Source organism: Periophthalmus magnuspinnatus, chromosome 16 (assembly GCF_009829125.3).
Source record: "Periophthalmus magnuspinnatus isolate fPerMag1 chromosome 16, fPerMag1.2.pri, whole genome shotgun sequence".
NCBI classification, from domain to species: domain Eukaryota; kingdom Metazoa; phylum Chordata; class Actinopteri; order Gobiiformes; family Gobiidae; genus Periophthalmus; species Periophthalmus magnuspinnatus.
Genome location: NC_047141.1, coordinates 12659085 through 12677811, shown reverse-complemented (window position 1 = coordinate 12677811; position 18727 = coordinate 12659085). Strand labels below are relative to the sequence as shown.

The 18727-nt window shown below is 39.4% G+C and overlaps 2 protein-coding genes across 2 annotated transcripts in view; both read right to left on the bottom strand.

Annotated features, from left to right (window-relative positions):
- LOC117384466 (mannosyl-oligosaccharide 1,2-alpha-mannosidase IA) overlaps positions 1 to 8064 on the bottom strand; it is a 201466-nt gene extending 193402 nt beyond the window's left edge. The window contains exons 1-2 of the mRNA XM_033981793.2: positions 7941 to 8064; positions 5806 to 7507 (exon numbers count right to left, since the gene is read on the bottom strand). Coding sequence (XP_033837684.1) covers positions 5806 to 6342 — 537 coding nt within the window. The 5' untranslated portion in view covers positions 6343 to 7507; positions 7941 to 8064. The remainder of the gene's footprint in view (positions 1 to 5805; positions 7508 to 7940) is intronic.
- A 4425-nt stretch (positions 8065 to 12489) lies between these two features.
- slc9a1a (solute carrier family 9 member A1a) overlaps positions 12490 to 18727 on the bottom strand; it is a 32567-nt gene continuing 26329 nt past the window's right edge. The window contains exon 12 of the mRNA XM_033981089.2: positions 12490 to 18463. Coding sequence (XP_033836980.1) covers positions 18189 to 18463 — 275 coding nt within the window. The 3' untranslated portion in view covers positions 12490 to 18188. The remainder of the gene's footprint in view (positions 18464 to 18727) is intronic.

Here is an 18727-nt window from a genome sequence, read left to right as displayed (position 1 = left end):
AAACACCAGTCACTGACATTTGCACAGCATCTAAAGTGGAAAGCAAAAGCACAAGTCTGTAGGAGCGCTATAAGGGTGTCAGCCTTTTCTTTAACTTTGTTCATCTCTCATTTTACCTTGGGCCCAGCAGGCAGCTACTTCCCCAGCTCAGACTGGATGTTGTCTGGCACAACTGGTTCTTAGTAGGAGAGTACTGGGGAATGTGGCATAGCGAAGTCACAGACTTTTTTATGGTATAGGGATTTCATGTGAGCTACAACTTCCCCAGGTCATGCACCTAGCTATCCTTGCTCGGCTTTGTTTACAAGAGAACACTGTAGTTAAGGTGCAACAATAAATTCAATTTATTTTCCCATGTATGGTTTAGCCTTTCTGGAGCTTTGGTTTCAAAATGTTTTCTTTAAAAAGCACAGTGGGGTTAGGGGTGAATCTTTAAATCCCTGGCGATTCAATCTCGAATATTGGGGTCCATATTCAATTTGAAACCATTCTTGATCCTAAAACAATTCTAAATTTAATTCTGAAGCTATTTTTCATTCAAAGACAAAGAACATTTATTTTACACATTTGAACCTCCCTGTTCTTTTATGTAAACTGTACATCCATACAAAATAGATCAAGCAAGAATCTGAAAGAAGGTACCCGAAATTGTATTTATTATTTTGCTAGTTCATAATTCAATAAAAATAATAGATCTACTCAATCATTATCTAGGCTCAATTAATTCCATACTGCAGTGATTAAATTTAAATACGCAGGCCTATTTGTCAAAGATAAAAATGATACATATTTTCTAATACTAATAATATAGCCTATTTACGACAAGTTGTGGCTGTAGTTAGCACATTAACTTTCCTTTGCTGCTAACAACAACATGGCAAAGTGAACCACAGAGCTTAAGGTCGTATTCACACTAGCACTGGTTAGTACGCTTTAATCGAACTCTAGTTCTTTTGGCCACAAAGTCCGGTTCGTTTGGTCAGGTGTGAATGCGCAATCGAACTCTGATACGGTCCAAAAAAGCGACCTCTGGTCCGCCAAAAAACATAGGTCTCGGTCCGGTTGAAGCGAACTCTGGTATGGTTCGAATGCATATGTGAACGCCAAGCGGACCACAGGCCGCTCCAAAGACAGGAAGCGGATTACATGCAGAGCATTCTGGGTAAATAAAACCAAAACAAACACTGGTGCAAAGCTAGCGGAGCGGAGAAATGGCTCGTGGTCAGACGTGGAGTGAAGAGGAGGTAAAAGTCCTCATAGAAATATGGTCTGACGAAAATATATGTCAGTTACTCGTGACCAGGCACAAAAACAACGAGGTTTATAAATTAATAAGTGAAAAAATGAAAGCAGTAGGATTCCCCCGCACTGTAGCGCAGTGTCGGACAAAAGTAAAAAAACTTCGTCAACAATATATAAAAATACATGACAAGAAGTTGTGTTGTATTGACCAATAGACGAGCGGCGTTTCTTCTTCATGGTTTTTTGTCTCGTTTCCTTCCATGGTTTTTGGTACAGCGCCACCACATGTGAAGGATTAGACAAGCTTCTCAAAAGGTTTGGTTCGTTTGACAAAAAGCAGTGTGAAAGCAAACCGCTCCAGTTGAAAATGTTAATAATGTTTCAATTTTGGTTCCGAATCGAACCGAGTCTACTGGACTATTAGGTGTGAAAACGACCTAAGTGACTCAAAGTCCCGCTGATATTCCATTCTTCTCTTCTTTGTCTCTGCGCAGTTTCATGTAACATCAGGTTTATACTGACTACAGGTAGGCCTACAATAAACGATCATCATTAAGATGGCAAAAAACAAATATAAGCATAAAAAAATTATTTCTCACTGACTTGATCTTGTGATATACCGACATATTTCCAGTGATGGCAACTTCTATGTTGAGCCAATATGCTTCACAAAACTGAATTAGCCAGCTGTTTCCTGTTTATCAATGCCTGCAACTCCTGTCAAGATAAAAAACATTACATATACTGTGGATAATGTGACTAGCACTAGTAAACCCCAATGCATTAAATAAAGAGCTGTTAAAACATGGCATAGAGGTGCAGAGTAATTAAATAAATGCAAAAAACTGACAATAAACCAGAATTAGTTTAGTGTTTACGCTAGCTTAACCTCACCAGCGCCACCAACTTGGAATACTAAATGTCTTTTTGTGATTTGCTGAGGTCAGCCTTATGAGAGTATAATTAAGGTATGATTTAAATTGTATTAATTAAGTTAATATTAGCTATATTTAGGTGACGTGAGCAGTAGGGATGGGACGATATTAAATTTTAGATTCACGATTATCGTGGCCAAAATAATCGCGATTAACGATATTATCACGATAATTATTGACCCGTTAACGTTCCGACGGCCCGGGCCTACTTTACAATTTTACAGCAATGTACCTACACTTCTGCGTCACGCACAAAAACAATCTACACATCAAATGAAAGATACGGCGCTTGTCTTTCTGGATATGCAAACCATTTTCACCTGCAATCACCACAGTGCTGACAGGAAAGACGTTTTTACAGAAAAGTCACAAAGTGTGAATCTGGACTTCACTTACCATTGAGTCCTTGTTGCGCCAGAAGTAACGCAAATGCCCGTCGACGAACACTCAATTTTTTTAATTAAGGCACTTTGGTGAATTGGGAAACGAGTGGATGCAGAAATGTGTGCATAATGGCGCATAATGGCGCATTTTACGCATTGTTTTGCGTTTTAAACATGACGAAACGGACAAACCAAAGGGAGTACGTGATCGAGGACACTGTGGATGTTTGTACAAGTTAAACTAGAGGCAACTCTGACCCGGAGCGGTTCATGGCAAAGAGTAAAGATCCCACAGTGGACTCAGGAGTAAAGGACCTTATTTTTTGATGGATTGGATGCTGTTCTCGATCGGTAAGCGTGGTTTATTCTGCTCTTGACTTAATTGTAGGTAAAATATACCGTGTATAATCGTTAGCTTTGCTTCTGTGCACATAGTGCGCATTCGGACCATGCGCTCTGGCACATTTGTGTTCAGCTGTATGAATTAGACTTAATTTGTCTATTGTTTAAAAGGTGTTGTTTTATTCTGCAGTTTGCATTATTGTAGGTAAAAATATAAGATGTACACACATTAGCGTCTCATCTGTGCGCACAGGTGAGGCGCGCGCTTGTACGTTCCTGTGGAGCGTTACGGATCAGACTTTGTTTATTGTTGATATCTGACAGAATATAGTTCAGACATAGATAAGCACAGAAGCTACAAGTGTCATTGCTATGTCAGAGTGGGCAAACACCACAAACTAACACCTAAACGTTGTACTGGAACTGGAAACATGAGGCAGTGTGGTGCCGTAAAGGCGATTATAATCGTGCGCGATGATCGCAATTATAAAAAAATGCCACGAACAATTAATTGTGGACCTTTTTTATCGCGATTAATGATATTATCGTATATCGTCCCATCCCTAGTCAGCAGTTCACGTAGCAAAACCTTTGACCCAGAGCCGTACACAGAGCATGGAAACACATCTTAGCTGGAGGAAGCCGCAGTGCTACTGGTCCTCAGATGACTGTGCGGGGGAATGACTAGCACCGCCACCCATAAGCCGGTCTCAGGTCGCATGTGTTCCAAATCCCTTTAGAAGGTAGGAGCTCCAGAGGTCCGCTTTGGACCCCTAAAAGGCAGCCACTCCGTACTGGTCCTATAGAAATGCTATAGACTTCTTATAGATTCTTTCCGCACTTAACCCAGACCTGCACTCACACTTCACCAAGGTCAGTGTGGCAGAGCACATTGATTTTAATGACTTTCTAAGTTTTTCAAAATATAGGGCCTATAGCCCACTACAACTTATTCCATATGATTAGGATTAAAGATCATTATTGTCTGTTATTCACAACTAATAATGCTAATGAACATGCATAAAAAATAACTGTACCAGAACTACATTGCGTTTCATTGTAAATATCAATGTCAAGCTCTTATGAGATACAGATCATTAATAAATGTATTTTTTTGTTATGTGCCACATGACATCATATAGAGTTACCCTCCTTCCCTGGAGCAACAACAGCATGCTCTTTGTTAAACATTCAAAAGGTTCAAACCTCATCCTGTGCAAACACAGCTTTCTAACGCACACTTCTTTTGATGCTTTTTTTTTGCCACACTAGTGTTGCGTTACATCAGGCATTAGCATTTCTTGACAAAGGACAACAGCTGCATAATGTGTATAGAAATAAGAATAGGACATTCAAGGTACACTTGCAGGTATCTGATTTGAGCTGGTGCAAAGGTTCAGAGAGGCATTACATCACAGAAAACATATGACACCGAGAGTGACTTTGTCATCTTGGCAGATATAAAAGTACCTGCCAGAGTTGCTGAAACTTGCCTATAATGACTTGGAGTGAATTGTTTGTCTTGCAGCTAAGCTAGCAGTGGGCTCAAAAGCTTGTCCCTTACTCTGGCTCTGTCTTGGCAGGAGGTAAGTGGGGAGTCTGCTTTCTAGTAGGTGGCTGTTGGGAAAATGATGCCCATTCACAGCCCGGGCAGTGGAGCACTCAATGGACTAGGTCAGACGTGCTTTGTTGGCTTTGAAAAGAAACCCTCTTTTGCATTGACTGGCTCTGAAATGAAATATCTGTACACATGTAACACAAGTGTAACTCAAGGAAGGACAACTTGCAATCCCCCAAAGATAACCTCATGCTTCACAGAATGAATGTACAAATCCAAGCCAGTTTTAGCCCACCCTGGACATTTATTACACAACCTAAATGTGTACTTTAATATGCTTGTTTACCCTCAGCTCAAAATAAGGGTAGGAGAGTTTGGGTGGTCCTGCAAAATATGGTCCACTAGGAAAGACAAAAGCCATCTCTGGACTGCTGCCAGAAAACTTGACACACAAGTAGCTACAGTGCACATGCCAATAAAAAGTATGAACAGGCAGTGAGCTATTATGAGAAGACAGTGTCACTGTCTCACCTATGTCCTAAAAGTACACCCATTTTGAGAAGCATCATCAATATTGCCCAACATAATTTGGCAAGAAGGGCGTAGTGAAATATAACTTTCTCCACACCTATGACCCTGAGGCACAGAACTTTGCAGAGCTCAGCTAAAGAGAGCAAAGGCACATTGACATTCAGTTGAAAGAACATCAAAAGAGAAGCAAAGATTGAGTACGAAGTGAATATAGTGGTCATATAACCCAGTGGTCCTCTGACACCTCACTATCATGTAGCACATCACCTCCAGGTCTAAAAGCATAAGCAGCCAGTGAGAGTAGTGACAACAGGACTGATCCACATCACATGCCAAGCCTGAGAGCCATACAAACTGGCCGGTGGACCCGCCCCCTCTCGGCCTCACTGCCTTGAGTGTGTACAGATGTGTGATCCACATACTCTGCCACTCTGGAGTGCTCACTGGACCCACAGGGCTCAACAAAGGCTGGCTCACAGCTCAGAGAGCTGCTGGTCACTGTCAAAGCACAGTGAACACCCACATTTTGTACAGACAGCTGTGCCAGAGTGATGGAGGTGTTACTGACTTTCTGCTCACTATTCAAATGATAACATGTCATTCACTGACATATTGTCAGGTTAATTCAGTAACTAATCATACAAAGCATCAAGACAATCAAGTCAGTTTATAGAACACAATCAAAGTGAAAACTTTTCTTTTACATCATAGTTTAAGCGGCAAATCTTTTTCTGTATCATTTTCATGTGAACTCTTAACAGTACAAAGCCCCCACGGAAATAAGTACAGAGACCCCGGCAGATTTTACACTTACCTCTTTAACTTTCTCCCGCCTGTCGTTGGTCATGGGGTCGTTAGGTTTGCCGTTATCTCTGCCCAGTGGTGCTTTAAGCAGACATCTTCTGAACTTGTTGTAACTGAAAGTATCCGTGTCTGTGCCATGCTCTGATGAGGTTACTGCCTCCGTCCTGGACTTGGGCAGCGTCATGTCCTCTTGCGCTTTACCGCCGGGGAGTCGCTCCTCCGTCCCCTCCCGAGACACGGAAGGCTTGCGACTTAGATTCTTTAGCTTGGTGCTGCTCGTCTCTCCTTTTGCCGGGGTCATGCCTTGGTCTTTGGGTCTTTTTAAGTGCTCTCTAGCGTCATTCTCTGACCCAGAGCCAACAGTGACCGGCTGGGTCTCTGTCTTTGACAAAAAGATGCGCTTTAGTCGCACAGAGTCTGGCAAAAAGAAAAGAGCCCCAAAACACAGCGTTACTAAGCCCGAAAGAAAAAGTAGAAAGACGAACTTCTGGGACAGACGCAGACCCATGCCCGATGCCGAAACACCAGGCAACTTTCGGAAAACCATTGAAACTTTTAGTAGATGCTACCAGAGAAGAACGCGAGATTGGTCGGTGTTATGACAGTGTCCTCTCCACTGTGCAGCACCTCCGCAGCGTTGACATAAGTAAATAGTAGATGTGCTGGATTTGAAACACACCCCCGTGACACTCAGAGTGGCACGAACAGTCTGCCAGAGCAGTCACTATCTCGATATCAGCAGGATGTACATACGCACAGAATAGGCCTGTTTACACGTTAGCAAGCATTGGTAACCCTAAGCACTGATCTTTTAATTGTACTAAATGCCATTAATAACACTGCAGTCTTTGAAGTGTAAATGATAGACTCGGGGATCATATGTTAGAGCTATACTAGAGCTATAGAAGGGTACATCGGGAAATCCGCTATGGCATACAGATTTATAAACGATCACCACGCTTTTCACAGTCGGTCAGCGAATCAGGCCTGGCTGGGACCAAAGTTGTGTCTAGATACATATTTCAATGGTGCGCGAACCGTCAATAACACGTAAAAGCTCCGTGGTGCAAAATCTCTATCGTGCACCAACACCACAGCATCTCATCCTCGGCTCCGTTTGCCCACGTTGCTGCATGGATCATCTCCTGAAATCACGCGCTATAAATACAAGCTCTCTTCGTTGCGTTTATACTGTCATGCGGACGCGTGAATTCATGTCGCCTTTCCTGTCAATGCTCATCCAGCCGCGCTCGTATCACCCCGTCTCCTTCCTCTGGCGTCAACGCGCCGGCCCAAACAAATAGGTGGATGACATGAAAGAAGGCGGGTTTTGTCCGAAGAGAAGTTATCCCAGCTAGACCCTGGTCCAGATTTGTAGAATAAACACATCCACCGTGCAGCCTCCTGGTTCCACACAAAGACACAGCGCCGCGTCGCCGGTACTAGCAGCTGCCGTCAGCCTCCTGCCGCTGCCGTGCCGCGCTGCTCCAGCTTGTTGTGCGCACTCGTGTCGCCGCGCTGTGGACGTCCGCCTGCATGAAAGAGAGTGGAGAGAGGCAGGAAATGTAACGTGCACAGTCCACGGCTTTGGCGAGAGAGAAGGGGGATGAGGGGAGACGAGACGCTCCTCTGCTCCACGATCCAGTGGGCTGCTTGCACGTCTTGATGGATATTCACAGCGGCTTATCAAAACAGAGTTAAGCCCAGTGAGCCTGCGGACAAAAGCACACCGGTCTGAATAGCTCAGTACGTTAGAAAACCATCAACACCCCCAGAGAAAATAAGCCGTTTAATCCCCAAAGCTTGGAGAAGACTTCGGACACAGACCGCCGCCACAGGATAGCTTACTACTAAATAAACAAGCTTGGCTAAAAGAAGTGCTTAATTATGTCGAACGAAACAAGCAAACACAAGCAAGCATGCAAATATGATATGAATAGGTAAGATTAAGACTGAAGAAGACTACAGCAGTACAGCTAACTCCATGTCACGCATCGAGGAATGGGCACGTTAAACTAAACTTTAGTGTAACGTTTGCTACGATGTTAGCTTCAGAAAGTCGTCAGGTATCTCTTAACTACATTCTCCAGGTATGGTTCAGTCATGTTATAGTGGAATATTGTAGACAAATAATATAAAACGTACCTTAATATAGACGTGGTTCTTTTGGAATATCTAGCGAAGTCGGAAAAAGTTGTTGCCATGGAGGCTGGAGCTAGCAAACACACCTTTCCCGCGCGCCCACCTGTTTAGCTAACCTAAAATATTCAATTAGCCGGAAGCCAAGTTATCCTTTTTAACAGATTTACTGATAAGCATACATTACAAAGTTTATCCTACAGGAATAGTGGGTGGAAAAAAGTGTGTGACTAGACTCTAATATGACCAAAATAGCAGATTGTCACAGGAATGATTCAGTTTTTCATCACCACATTGGTCTAGCTCTTGAAAACACTCAACAATATTCCATTATAACATATGGACATTTCTCATCTCCAGTAGATCCGGTGTTATGGTTCTTAGAGTTGGACATTAACTAAGCGACTGGAGAAATCACTCTATGTTATCTAAAAGTGAATGCTTAGAATAGTGCTTGAAGTGTTTATGGAGAAAAAAGATGATAAGAGTGCAACACAACAAGCTTGTCTATGGGAGGTCTAGGTAAGCACTAAACATCAGATTGGTAAAATGAATCATATTGCCCAAAATAGTAGCATATAACTTGCAGTAGTAAGTCATAAGCATTCACAATTCAATTAACATAATGCTGTATTCATATATTTAGGCAGATCCATGTGAATGAAACACTAACTGGAGCTTTTTCCATCCTCCGTAATAGAAACATCAAATCAGAAGACCAACTTACATGAGTCCAGACACTGAGTGTGCATGAATCTGCGCAGGCCTTTGACAGTGCACTTTATCAACGGGATAGATGAGCGTGGCAATACAACCTCTCACCACAACCAAGAGGCAAGGCTGCAGTCAGAGCATGGGCATTTTTCACCGACAGCCAATGCAGGTGAATTTCCCTATACCGTGCACATTTTGCATTCACTCTTGACACTCTAAGTAATCTCGAGATGAAGTGCACAGCTCCACAGCACAAATGTCATTCATGGAGGGACTGTTAGACCTTTATCATGTATTACTGATTATACTGTACCTGCATATGCAAGCATCATGTATAAGCCTTGGAACAAGAAATCTTTCTGTGCATGAGAAATTGTTTGCCTGGGTTAATGACAGCGCACCCCTCGTTTGGTCTTCCTTATCACACAGCTGCATGCTTTATCAGTGTGGAATAATTTGCACAAGCAGAATACATTAGGGATTAAAAGCATAGATTTTGTGCTCAAAGCCGTCACGTGATAATGATCCAAGAATAGATGTGTTGTAGGGAACACTCCAGGTTAATCACAGACAATTATAACTTTGCACATAATCATATAATCATTAGCCAGTCTTCCTAATGGAATGCAGAATAAGACCTAAAAGTGCTGCAGGTCTTACAATGTTTTCCTTTTGGGGTCAGACTGTAATATGCTCAGTGATCCATTACCACTTTTATTCAACTGTGGCCCATCTGATGTTTAACTCATGAATCCATGAAGAAATTAGTATCTGTATAGGCACATTTCAGTAAATCACACAGCATGAAGAGATATATTGGCTTGTCACTCCGGATGCCATTTGTTTCTCTTTACAGCACAGCGCTGCAGCGTTCGTGACACTGGGAATGATGACTCTGGGAGGTTGTTTCAGAGCAGAGCAAAGACTGAAGTATAGACATTGGGCGTTAACCTTCATATCAGATGCTGCATTCCCAGGTTCATCATGTTACATTGTCCTCAGTCCTTGGTTTATGTTCTTCCACTATATCTTTGTTGATGCTAATCTCTTGGAAAGTTAATATTAAAACATGTTCTTATTTTGTTCAGAATTTGAACTATGAGTCTGGATACTACAGTTGACAAAATACAAATATGGTTGTCACAGCAGTTGAATGATGCTTCGGAGGAAGATGACAGATGCTCACTGAAATATGTCACGGTATAAACAACCTTTTTGTCTTTAAAAAAGAACGCACAAAGTTCTAACAAATACAACTACTTTCACATGTGGAAATAAGTCAGAGTGAAATCTGATCTGACTGCAGTCTGAACACGCAAGTCGCATTTATCTGACTTCTACAGCACTAAAATGCTACTGGTGCCACATTTTCCACAAAAAGGCAGGAATGAAATACAATTAACATTTAAACATCTGCCAGACAACAGTAGTGAAGAAGAAGGTGAGATTTTAAAGTTAATTGACATTTTGAGAAAGAAAGTGAGTCAAACATAAAATATCAACCTGAACAGTCACAGAAAAAATCTGATTTGGAAAAAATTCTGAATTGACTCTGTGAACGTGGCCATTATGTAGTTAATTTTTATCCTCTGACATTCATGTAACTTCTGTCACCATCACATCTATGGTTTCCGGCATACTGCCCACACTCAATCACTTGGCAAATGAAAAAAACTAAAGTAACCTTGATAGACTGCATAGGCTGTATGATTTAAGGGGACATATGTCAAACTGACTTTTAACCATGTTCTAGTGGTGGTCCCTCATAACTTTACTAAGAGTTTCATTTCAATTGACTTATACATGTCTGAGTAATCCTATATTGGCCTGCATTCAGGGCACGAGTGCTCAGAAAGTTTCAGTTTTCACCTACCCCCTATCTATGCCCTTGTGATACTTGTGATTATCAAAAGAAATCAGACTCTGGGCCATACATGTGAGTTCCAAAATGTCATGAAAAACCATTGCTTGCTTGGGTGACATTTCACTATGAAGAGGTGAGGCTGATCGGTTCTGCAGTTTGAAGAGAATAGAAACATGTGACCTGGCACCTGACATCAAAACCTGTTTTTTGTTGAAGCAAAAATGATCTGTTCCTCTTATGTGCAAGGCAAAACCAGCTGTGTGTGTACAAAACTCCTCAGAATACACTATGAAAACATTTCTTCTTGTGTAACAGAAAAGCAGAACTAGAAATAAGAGCTTTCACTGGGCATAAGCCTCACCAGTAGCTTTTTATTGTCTAACCACAACAATTAGTTATACATTAGAGGGGGTATATGGGCCATGTAAATGAGGAGTGAATGTAATAACAAACACACCATTAAGCTGATGAAATGAGGCTTCTGAATGCTCGACTCCCTCCCAACACACTGATTAGACATGTCAGTGTGTGCTCACGGTGTGGACAAGTCCTACAGTGAAATTAAAGAGGAGAAGGGAGCAGTGGATTCACTGTTGACAGCACTCGGTAAGCACATGGACCGTTTGTAGCAACACAGTGCCACCCACTGTTGAAAATATAGAATTACACCCCAATGATCAGGGACATTTTGAAAAAAGTGCTTTTAAACTACATTAATTTATGCTGTATCTTATTTGGATTTTTTTCTCTTGCATCTGTATGTAGCCCAACAATTCACAAATGCAGACAAACAAATGATGGTTCATTTAGTTTCTGGTGAATGGTCAATAATTTATTTATTTTACAATAATGTGTTCATCAATGTATGTATATGTTTTTTCTGCATATAAAAATAACCAAGTTTAAATCCGTCTTTTTTCATGTCTTATGAGATTGGGTGAATTTCAACTAAATGACAGCAAATCTGAATACAAAGGATGTTTTCCGGCTAGCATTTTCGGTAATTGGAGCCTCAAATTAGACTCTTCAGATGTAAAATTAACTTGGCCACACAGTGAGTGCACCCAGAAATGAATGCAACACATGCCAACAATTAAAATGGAATAAGTGGAGCAGATCTGTGTGGCTGACTAAGCGGCTTGGAGCTGCAGACTCATTGTGATTTTCCATTGAGCTGAAATAGAACTGAAATAAACAATAAGCTGTCTGCAGCAGTAATTCTTTGGACACTTCACATTCTCCAAGAAAAGTGCACCAGGGCCAAGCTGTTATTTCAACAGAGTGTGCAAGACTCTTTGCTAAGTGTTCAGTGGTGTTCTTTATACAGGCACATGTTCTGAAACATATCAACTATTTTATTAGCATACTTTTGATGCTGACTTCAGGTACTTGAGGTTCTATTTGTAATGCAAAAGAAATGTAATATTTTGATCGCTATTACATTCTGCATGATGTGTACTGTGTCAACAAACCAGTGCTAGTGTTATTGTAAAACAAAAATCTAAATAAAAAAATATTAATTTGAATATGATAATTGATGCAAAGAAAACATTTTCTTCTTTTACACAATCTAAAAAAAAATGTATTTCCTTAGAAAGTTCTGTTGAATCAAGTATTATTCATTGCACACACAATATGCTCACTTCATAATGTGAATCCACCCAATACTGTGTTATAGAAGACATCTTTGCATTAATCTGTGCCATATTCCTTGTATTTGTACCTTATTTTTAAATGAAAATATATTTGGTAAGTGTGTTTTTACAATAATTTACTGTATATATGCAATGTTATACTTTTGAGGAACCCAGAAAAACTAGCAATCACAGAAGGATTTTAATAGATTCAAAAATGTAAGTCAGATATTCTCTTCATGGTGTTGAATCACAGCTCTAGTGCTCCCCCTAGTGGTTAATTGTCAAACACTGTGCCCTTTCAGTACTTCAGTGAGAGAAGTGAAATGATACACAACAAGAGTTATAAAGTAAAATCTTTATTTTACAGTCTTGTAAATAGTTTAATTTGGTGATTGTGAACATGGAAAGCTTGAATGCAAATTGATGAACAAGCTCTGTACATTTATTATATACATTTTATTTCCCCACATTAAATAAATATATTATTGCAAATTACATAAATGTGAAAGTGATCCATACAGTAGACAAAACATGAAACAACCTTGTCATGGCAGCCATTATGATTCCATCTCTATTGTCTGTATGTAAGGCCCATCGTCAAATTCATCCTCATTAAAGCCGTTTATGGCTGACTCAAGCAGTTGTGAAATAAAGGGATTAAATAAAGTGCTGGATGGTCTAAACAAGAGTGCATCAGAGAGGGCAGGTGTGGTAAAGAGAAGAGGTAAACAAGGCCAGTCTTTAGGTGTGCACTGACACCACACACTCATTATGGGATGACGTGGTTGTGTTCGTGGAACTGGATGCAATTACAGCCAAAAAAAAAGGTTCATTTGTGTCGAAGGGTGTTCTGTGTCAGTTTTCTTTTGTAATTTAACTGATACTTTTACTGAAAACTTGTACTGGTAAAACAGCTGGGTAATTTAGTTTTTTTTTAGCGTTCCCACAGTTTGCTTGAAATCATTTCCAGACTTTTCCAGGACATGTTTAGGTAAGTAATCATGGCATCTATAAACAGATGTACAAAATAGGTGTAATTTCCTGCATTTTGGCGGATTTTAGCTCTAATAATTGGCAGTAATAAGTAATAAGGGGCAGTAAAAGTCTCTATTAATCTGATATCCGATAATACAGCAAAGCAACATGGAGACATTTTCCAGGACAAATTGTATATTCTCCAGGATATTTTCATGCATTTCCACATTTTCCAGAAAGCGTGGGAACCTTGTTTTTATATAATTTGACAAACTTTACCTGAGCATAATTGTACAAATGTATTCTGACACACTAATAGGCTTGTTAATGTTGTGTAGCCAGGCACTGACAGTATGAAGAGATGATTGGTTTCCATTCTGTTGTTAGCTCAATATAACACATTGAACTGTTGCATTGACGACACCAGAATGCATGCACAATCATATTAAAACGGTAAACAAAAACAGAACATAATAGCTGCCTTAAAACAATCAGACATGAGCCTAAAATAACAGCAGTAGTCTTCCTTTACCGCAAGTGTAACCGTGCTCCTCTCCGATGCCTACAGATATCGATTGTAAATGATTTATTGACATTGTTATGTGAAACCATTCAAATGTAAAAAGCAGCGTGTCGACTTTCTGAGCGGCATCTTTACAATCAGTCGGCACAGATAAAACGCCATTATTGAGAGAAGAGTCTTCCGGGAGAGCTATTCATGGGTTTCAGATTCCTGTTGACATTTTGAGGACTTTCAACCATTCAAGAGAAATATTTAGTGTGAAATTGTTGACTGCTATGGCAACAGTCCTGTTTTGTAAATCATGGATAGAGTAAACATGAGAAAAATAACTGACTCTGACGTGTGTTGTAAAGAATTAACAAAACAATCAAATAATGTAAAGCTCAAACATGATTTAAAGAGGGGGTATTTTACTTCTATGGGGTATTAACTGCTAACACTAACTGCTAACATGTTTAGATCACCATGTTACCTTTTAGTGTGCACATTCCACAGTACAATCAGTGTTAATAAAACTACTGCACATCGAATCAGGTTTGTAAAGCTGTAGTGTATTGTTTTGTATCATGCTTTTGTATATTTATGGAGAATTGTCATGAGGGAGCATGGATAATGTAGGCTTGTGGGCGGAGCATTGGACCGATTTTTACAGCTAACCATAAGCAGGGTTCAAATAGGTTGCTAAATTACTCAAAACATGTGTGGATGACATCTAAAACCACTTCAGGCATGTTTTTGATGAGAAAACAACGTTATAACATGGTAGAAAGCTTAAAAAAAAGGCAATTTGCATAATACCCCCTCTTTAAAATTGCACAGTGTAACTTTTCTGATGGAGTCTGCCACCTGCTAAACCATGTTATTGCTTTGCCTTGAATCTTCCACCGTATGCTATAAAACTTAGACAAGCAGGTGACAAACGGGTTATAGGTTAGATCTGTGGAGAGATGATCTCCCTCACAGTAACAATGCAGGGTATTCAGGGTGTTCTTTTAGCAATAAACGCACGTAGCTGAATTAAAAAAAAAAAAAAAAAGAAAAAAAAAGATGTGTTGCCATGCTGTGAAATATTCCAGGCAAAGTAACAATATCTACATGGAGACCAGCAGGTAGCAAACCCCCTACCAGAAAAAGTTACTTAGCGCACCTTTAGGATGTTGACAAGACATTCTGAAAATGTACCACAGCAGCATAAAGAATTGAAATCTATCTCATTAGACCCCAAAACACAGAATACAATGACACAAGTTCTTCAGCAGGCTGTATGGCTTCAGAGCTTTGCACAACACATAACAACATTGTGTTTCAACATGACATGTAGTTAATAATCAGAAATTAAAAGTATGAAAATAGTTTTTATCTCTCATACAGTCTTTGGAATAATATCATTTATAATATAATAAGTATGAACATTAATTTTGGTCGCCATTCTCCTCTTACAATATCCGGTAAACAACTAGTCCATTCAGTAATATGAAAAATACAATGCTCTTACAGAATATGCACTCTTTCATATAAATATTTTTGTATTCTTAAAGCCTACACTCATCCTTAGCAAGAATTTAAACTGGCACTCCTGTTTTAATCATTTCAATTATGTCGATTTGGTAGAAGTGCTCACAGTTGCAGATACATTTTGATATAAATTTCACAAAATCTCAAACAGGAAAAGGTTAGACTAAGGTTAAAAGAAGTTCGCATGTGTTTTGGTGAGTCATGACCAGCCTGCCACTTTGACACACACATGCAGGAGACTGAGAAAATTCAATTTGAGCTAGACAGGGAAATTACTGTCTGCCCCTCTGCCTCTGCTGTCAGCTCCATTATCCTTAAAGAAATGTGGAGGTGAAGCATCGTGCAGTCTGTTTGTCGAGTAAACATGACATATTCTCACAACCAAAAAGCCTTTTTAGCCATCGTAAAATAGGCAAAACCGTAATTTAAGGATCTGGAACAACCTATCGTCCTGCGCTCTCCCTTCCAGGGTAATGTGAATCTTCAAAATGTAAGGCAACACTTTAAAGGGCAAGAAAGCATTGAATGGCCACTAATAGCTCAAAAGCAGCATGAAACTGGAATGTTCTACTTATATTTCAACTGAAGACAGCAATTTGGTAAAACTGACATACCCATTATCATCACAGAAGAACTAAAGTATATTCCATTTTGGATTATAATATGGTGCCATAAATCACTGTTCTACTACCTTTGAGATGTGGGCAATAATGTATCGCTTAAAGGTTTTGGTTAATCTTTAATCTAATCTTTGTTTTCACACAGTCTGACCATAAAGAACTGATTTAGCTAGAACTACAACAGATGAGCTGATTTGTACACTTAATCAAGCCTAGAGATAGACCAGTATATCAGTCGGTCGCTGTATCGGGTGATATCAGGACTTTTTAGTGAATCGGCTATTGTCCTTTTGTTTTGGCTTCCTAATAAGTACACTCAAAGCTTTATTTGAACACTTTAATGCAAATAGACAACTGCTCAAAATGTGAGTACGTGGCCCTCTTGAAAAGGTTTGTGGTAAAAAGAGACTGTAGGCGAGTTTGTTGTAGATAAAAATAATGCAATTTGGCAAAAATAATTAAGATCGGTCCAAAAAAATATCAGCAGATCTGATCGGCCATCAGTTGCTCTGGATTCTAATCGTATCAGCAGCATTAGCCATGAAAAAACATATCAGTTTATCTCTAAACAAGTAAGCAAGTAGTGTCACATAACATTACAGTGACAAGCCAGATTTTCAATGAATTACTGTCACCTTTTTGTTGAAAATCAAACACCTAAACAGGACCATAAATGCTTGTATTGGCCACAGGCTCCTGAAAATGTGTTGTTTAAATTCATTTAGTATTTTAGAGCTTAGATCTTAAAACTAATTTAGCTGTGTATCAATATGCACAGTATTAAATGTCTCGATTGATAGATAGTAGAAGTATGACAGTGGTTGGTGTGAGTTTAACACTTGATTGCCAAGTTAGCGCAATACAGTATTTCCCATAGAGCTATAACACTTTTTTGTTTCCATTTACAGAGCAGCTATGCAAAGACATGCATATTAGCAAGACGAATACAACAAAATAGGCCTATGGAGGTTTTAGTTCATGTATTGATGTGCAAACGTGTTATTTCTAATTACAATAGTTAGATTTTAAAGGGTTTTAATAAATATATAGCGTAATATATAACATTTACATTTTTCTTTAGTGCATAGATGTACATTTTTTGCCAACTATACGCCAGCATTTATTCATGTATAAAACAGTGATGTAAGACACAAATGCTTTATGTAATCGCCCGTAAATTAACCCTGAATGATAAAATTTAAAGCACTTATAAAAAATATTTGGAGATAATAAAATCAAAAGTTAAAAAAATACTAAAGGGGCACTTAAAACTCCTACTTAAGGCTGTTAGAAAAATCAAAGAGATATTCTGACAAATGATTAGTACGGGGAATCGAACAGCTAACTGACATCTAAACATCTGTGCTGCATCACTGCCTTTTAATGAGCTCCCAAAGCATTCCTAGCACATCTCACGAGCGCATTTCCAACAACAATTACCCTTGAAATTAAAGTAAGGGTGCCCACAAAGCTTATATTTCTGCCACAAGGCCACTAGTTTGAAAGCACAACTATAAAAAGTGTGGTTCTTTTCCCAATAAATATATCTTTGTCTGAAGTTCCTCAACACTCGCACAGAACAGAATGCTTGGTATCTGTTAACAAACACCCCTGAAATTAAACATGTTTAATTAGAATAAGCAAATTGCACCAAGTGAAAATTACACTTAAAATAAGGCAAAACAGTTGAACTAGTAGCTACACTGCACTGTATGTTTGGATATCCAGCAGTTTGTGTTAAACGTGGGGCCAAACTCAACGTGCGGTTTTAAAGGTGGACTTTGCATTTACAGCAGTTATAATATATTGTTGATACATTAAAGAACCCATAATGGGGAAATTAAAAGTCACTGATGAGAGTAAAACAGTCCAAACCTTTGGTAATGCATAGTTCTTTCCTGAATTTCAATCTGACAGGCCTTCCCCATCCTGTCTATTAAAACACACAGTAAAATTTGAAATCTAGTTTAGTTAAAATGACTTGAATTCAGAATTTGAGTAAATTTGACTAGGTCAGAATTTTTGCGCGTGGAAAATTTTTGTTTAACTTCGTGGCATTTCAGAGTAGATCTGAGATATCCAAAAATGTAAATTTTAATAATTCAATGAATAAATCTGCTTAAGTGCATTTTTCCTATATTTGATTAAGAAGTAATGTACTGAACTGGATCAATAAGGCAAACAGAAGTGATAAAATAATCTGGATCCATCTTGAAAAACAAATCCAACTAGCATAAACTACTAAAATCAACAAATGTACAAGATTAACAGCCTGAATTCAAGTAATTTGAACTACTCATTTTGCAGTATAGTGTCTCTCCTTCCAAACCAGTTTGTACAGTGTTTTTGGCGTGAATTACTAGATCAAGGTGAGTGCACTGAACACATCGCTCCTCAATAAGCGTCCTATGGCAGGAAGGGCTCGTCCTCATCTTCATCTGCGTTGGGGCCCGGGTCACTTAAACACCTCATGAGTTTCTGCTGCTCCCGGTCAGACTCCTCAGATCGGTTTTGGGAGGGGGCTCTCATGACGAGCCCCTCGTCTGCATCTGATGTAGGCTCACTCTTTTTTTTCAGCTCGTCCACAAGATTGACCGAGTCTGGAGACTGAGGGGAGGCTAGGTCCACGTGGATGGTGGGCACGTCGTCCGCAGTGGGTTTCATGCTGTAGGCCTGCGGGTCTGTAAGAAGGGTATAGTTAATAAAGTATAATAAACTAACACAGAAGAGAAATAAAATACAAAATAAACATGCTATAAACAGAACTATTCACTAGGGGTGGGACGGAACACAGTTTCCATAAGATGAGATGAGACACGAGATTGGGTCCACAGAACAAGAGAAGATGAGAATTTTACATAATTTATAATAAATAAATGTTTTTTGGCCTCCCCGTTTTTACTTTAATATATCTGAAACTACAGCACTTCAGGAAATGTAACTCA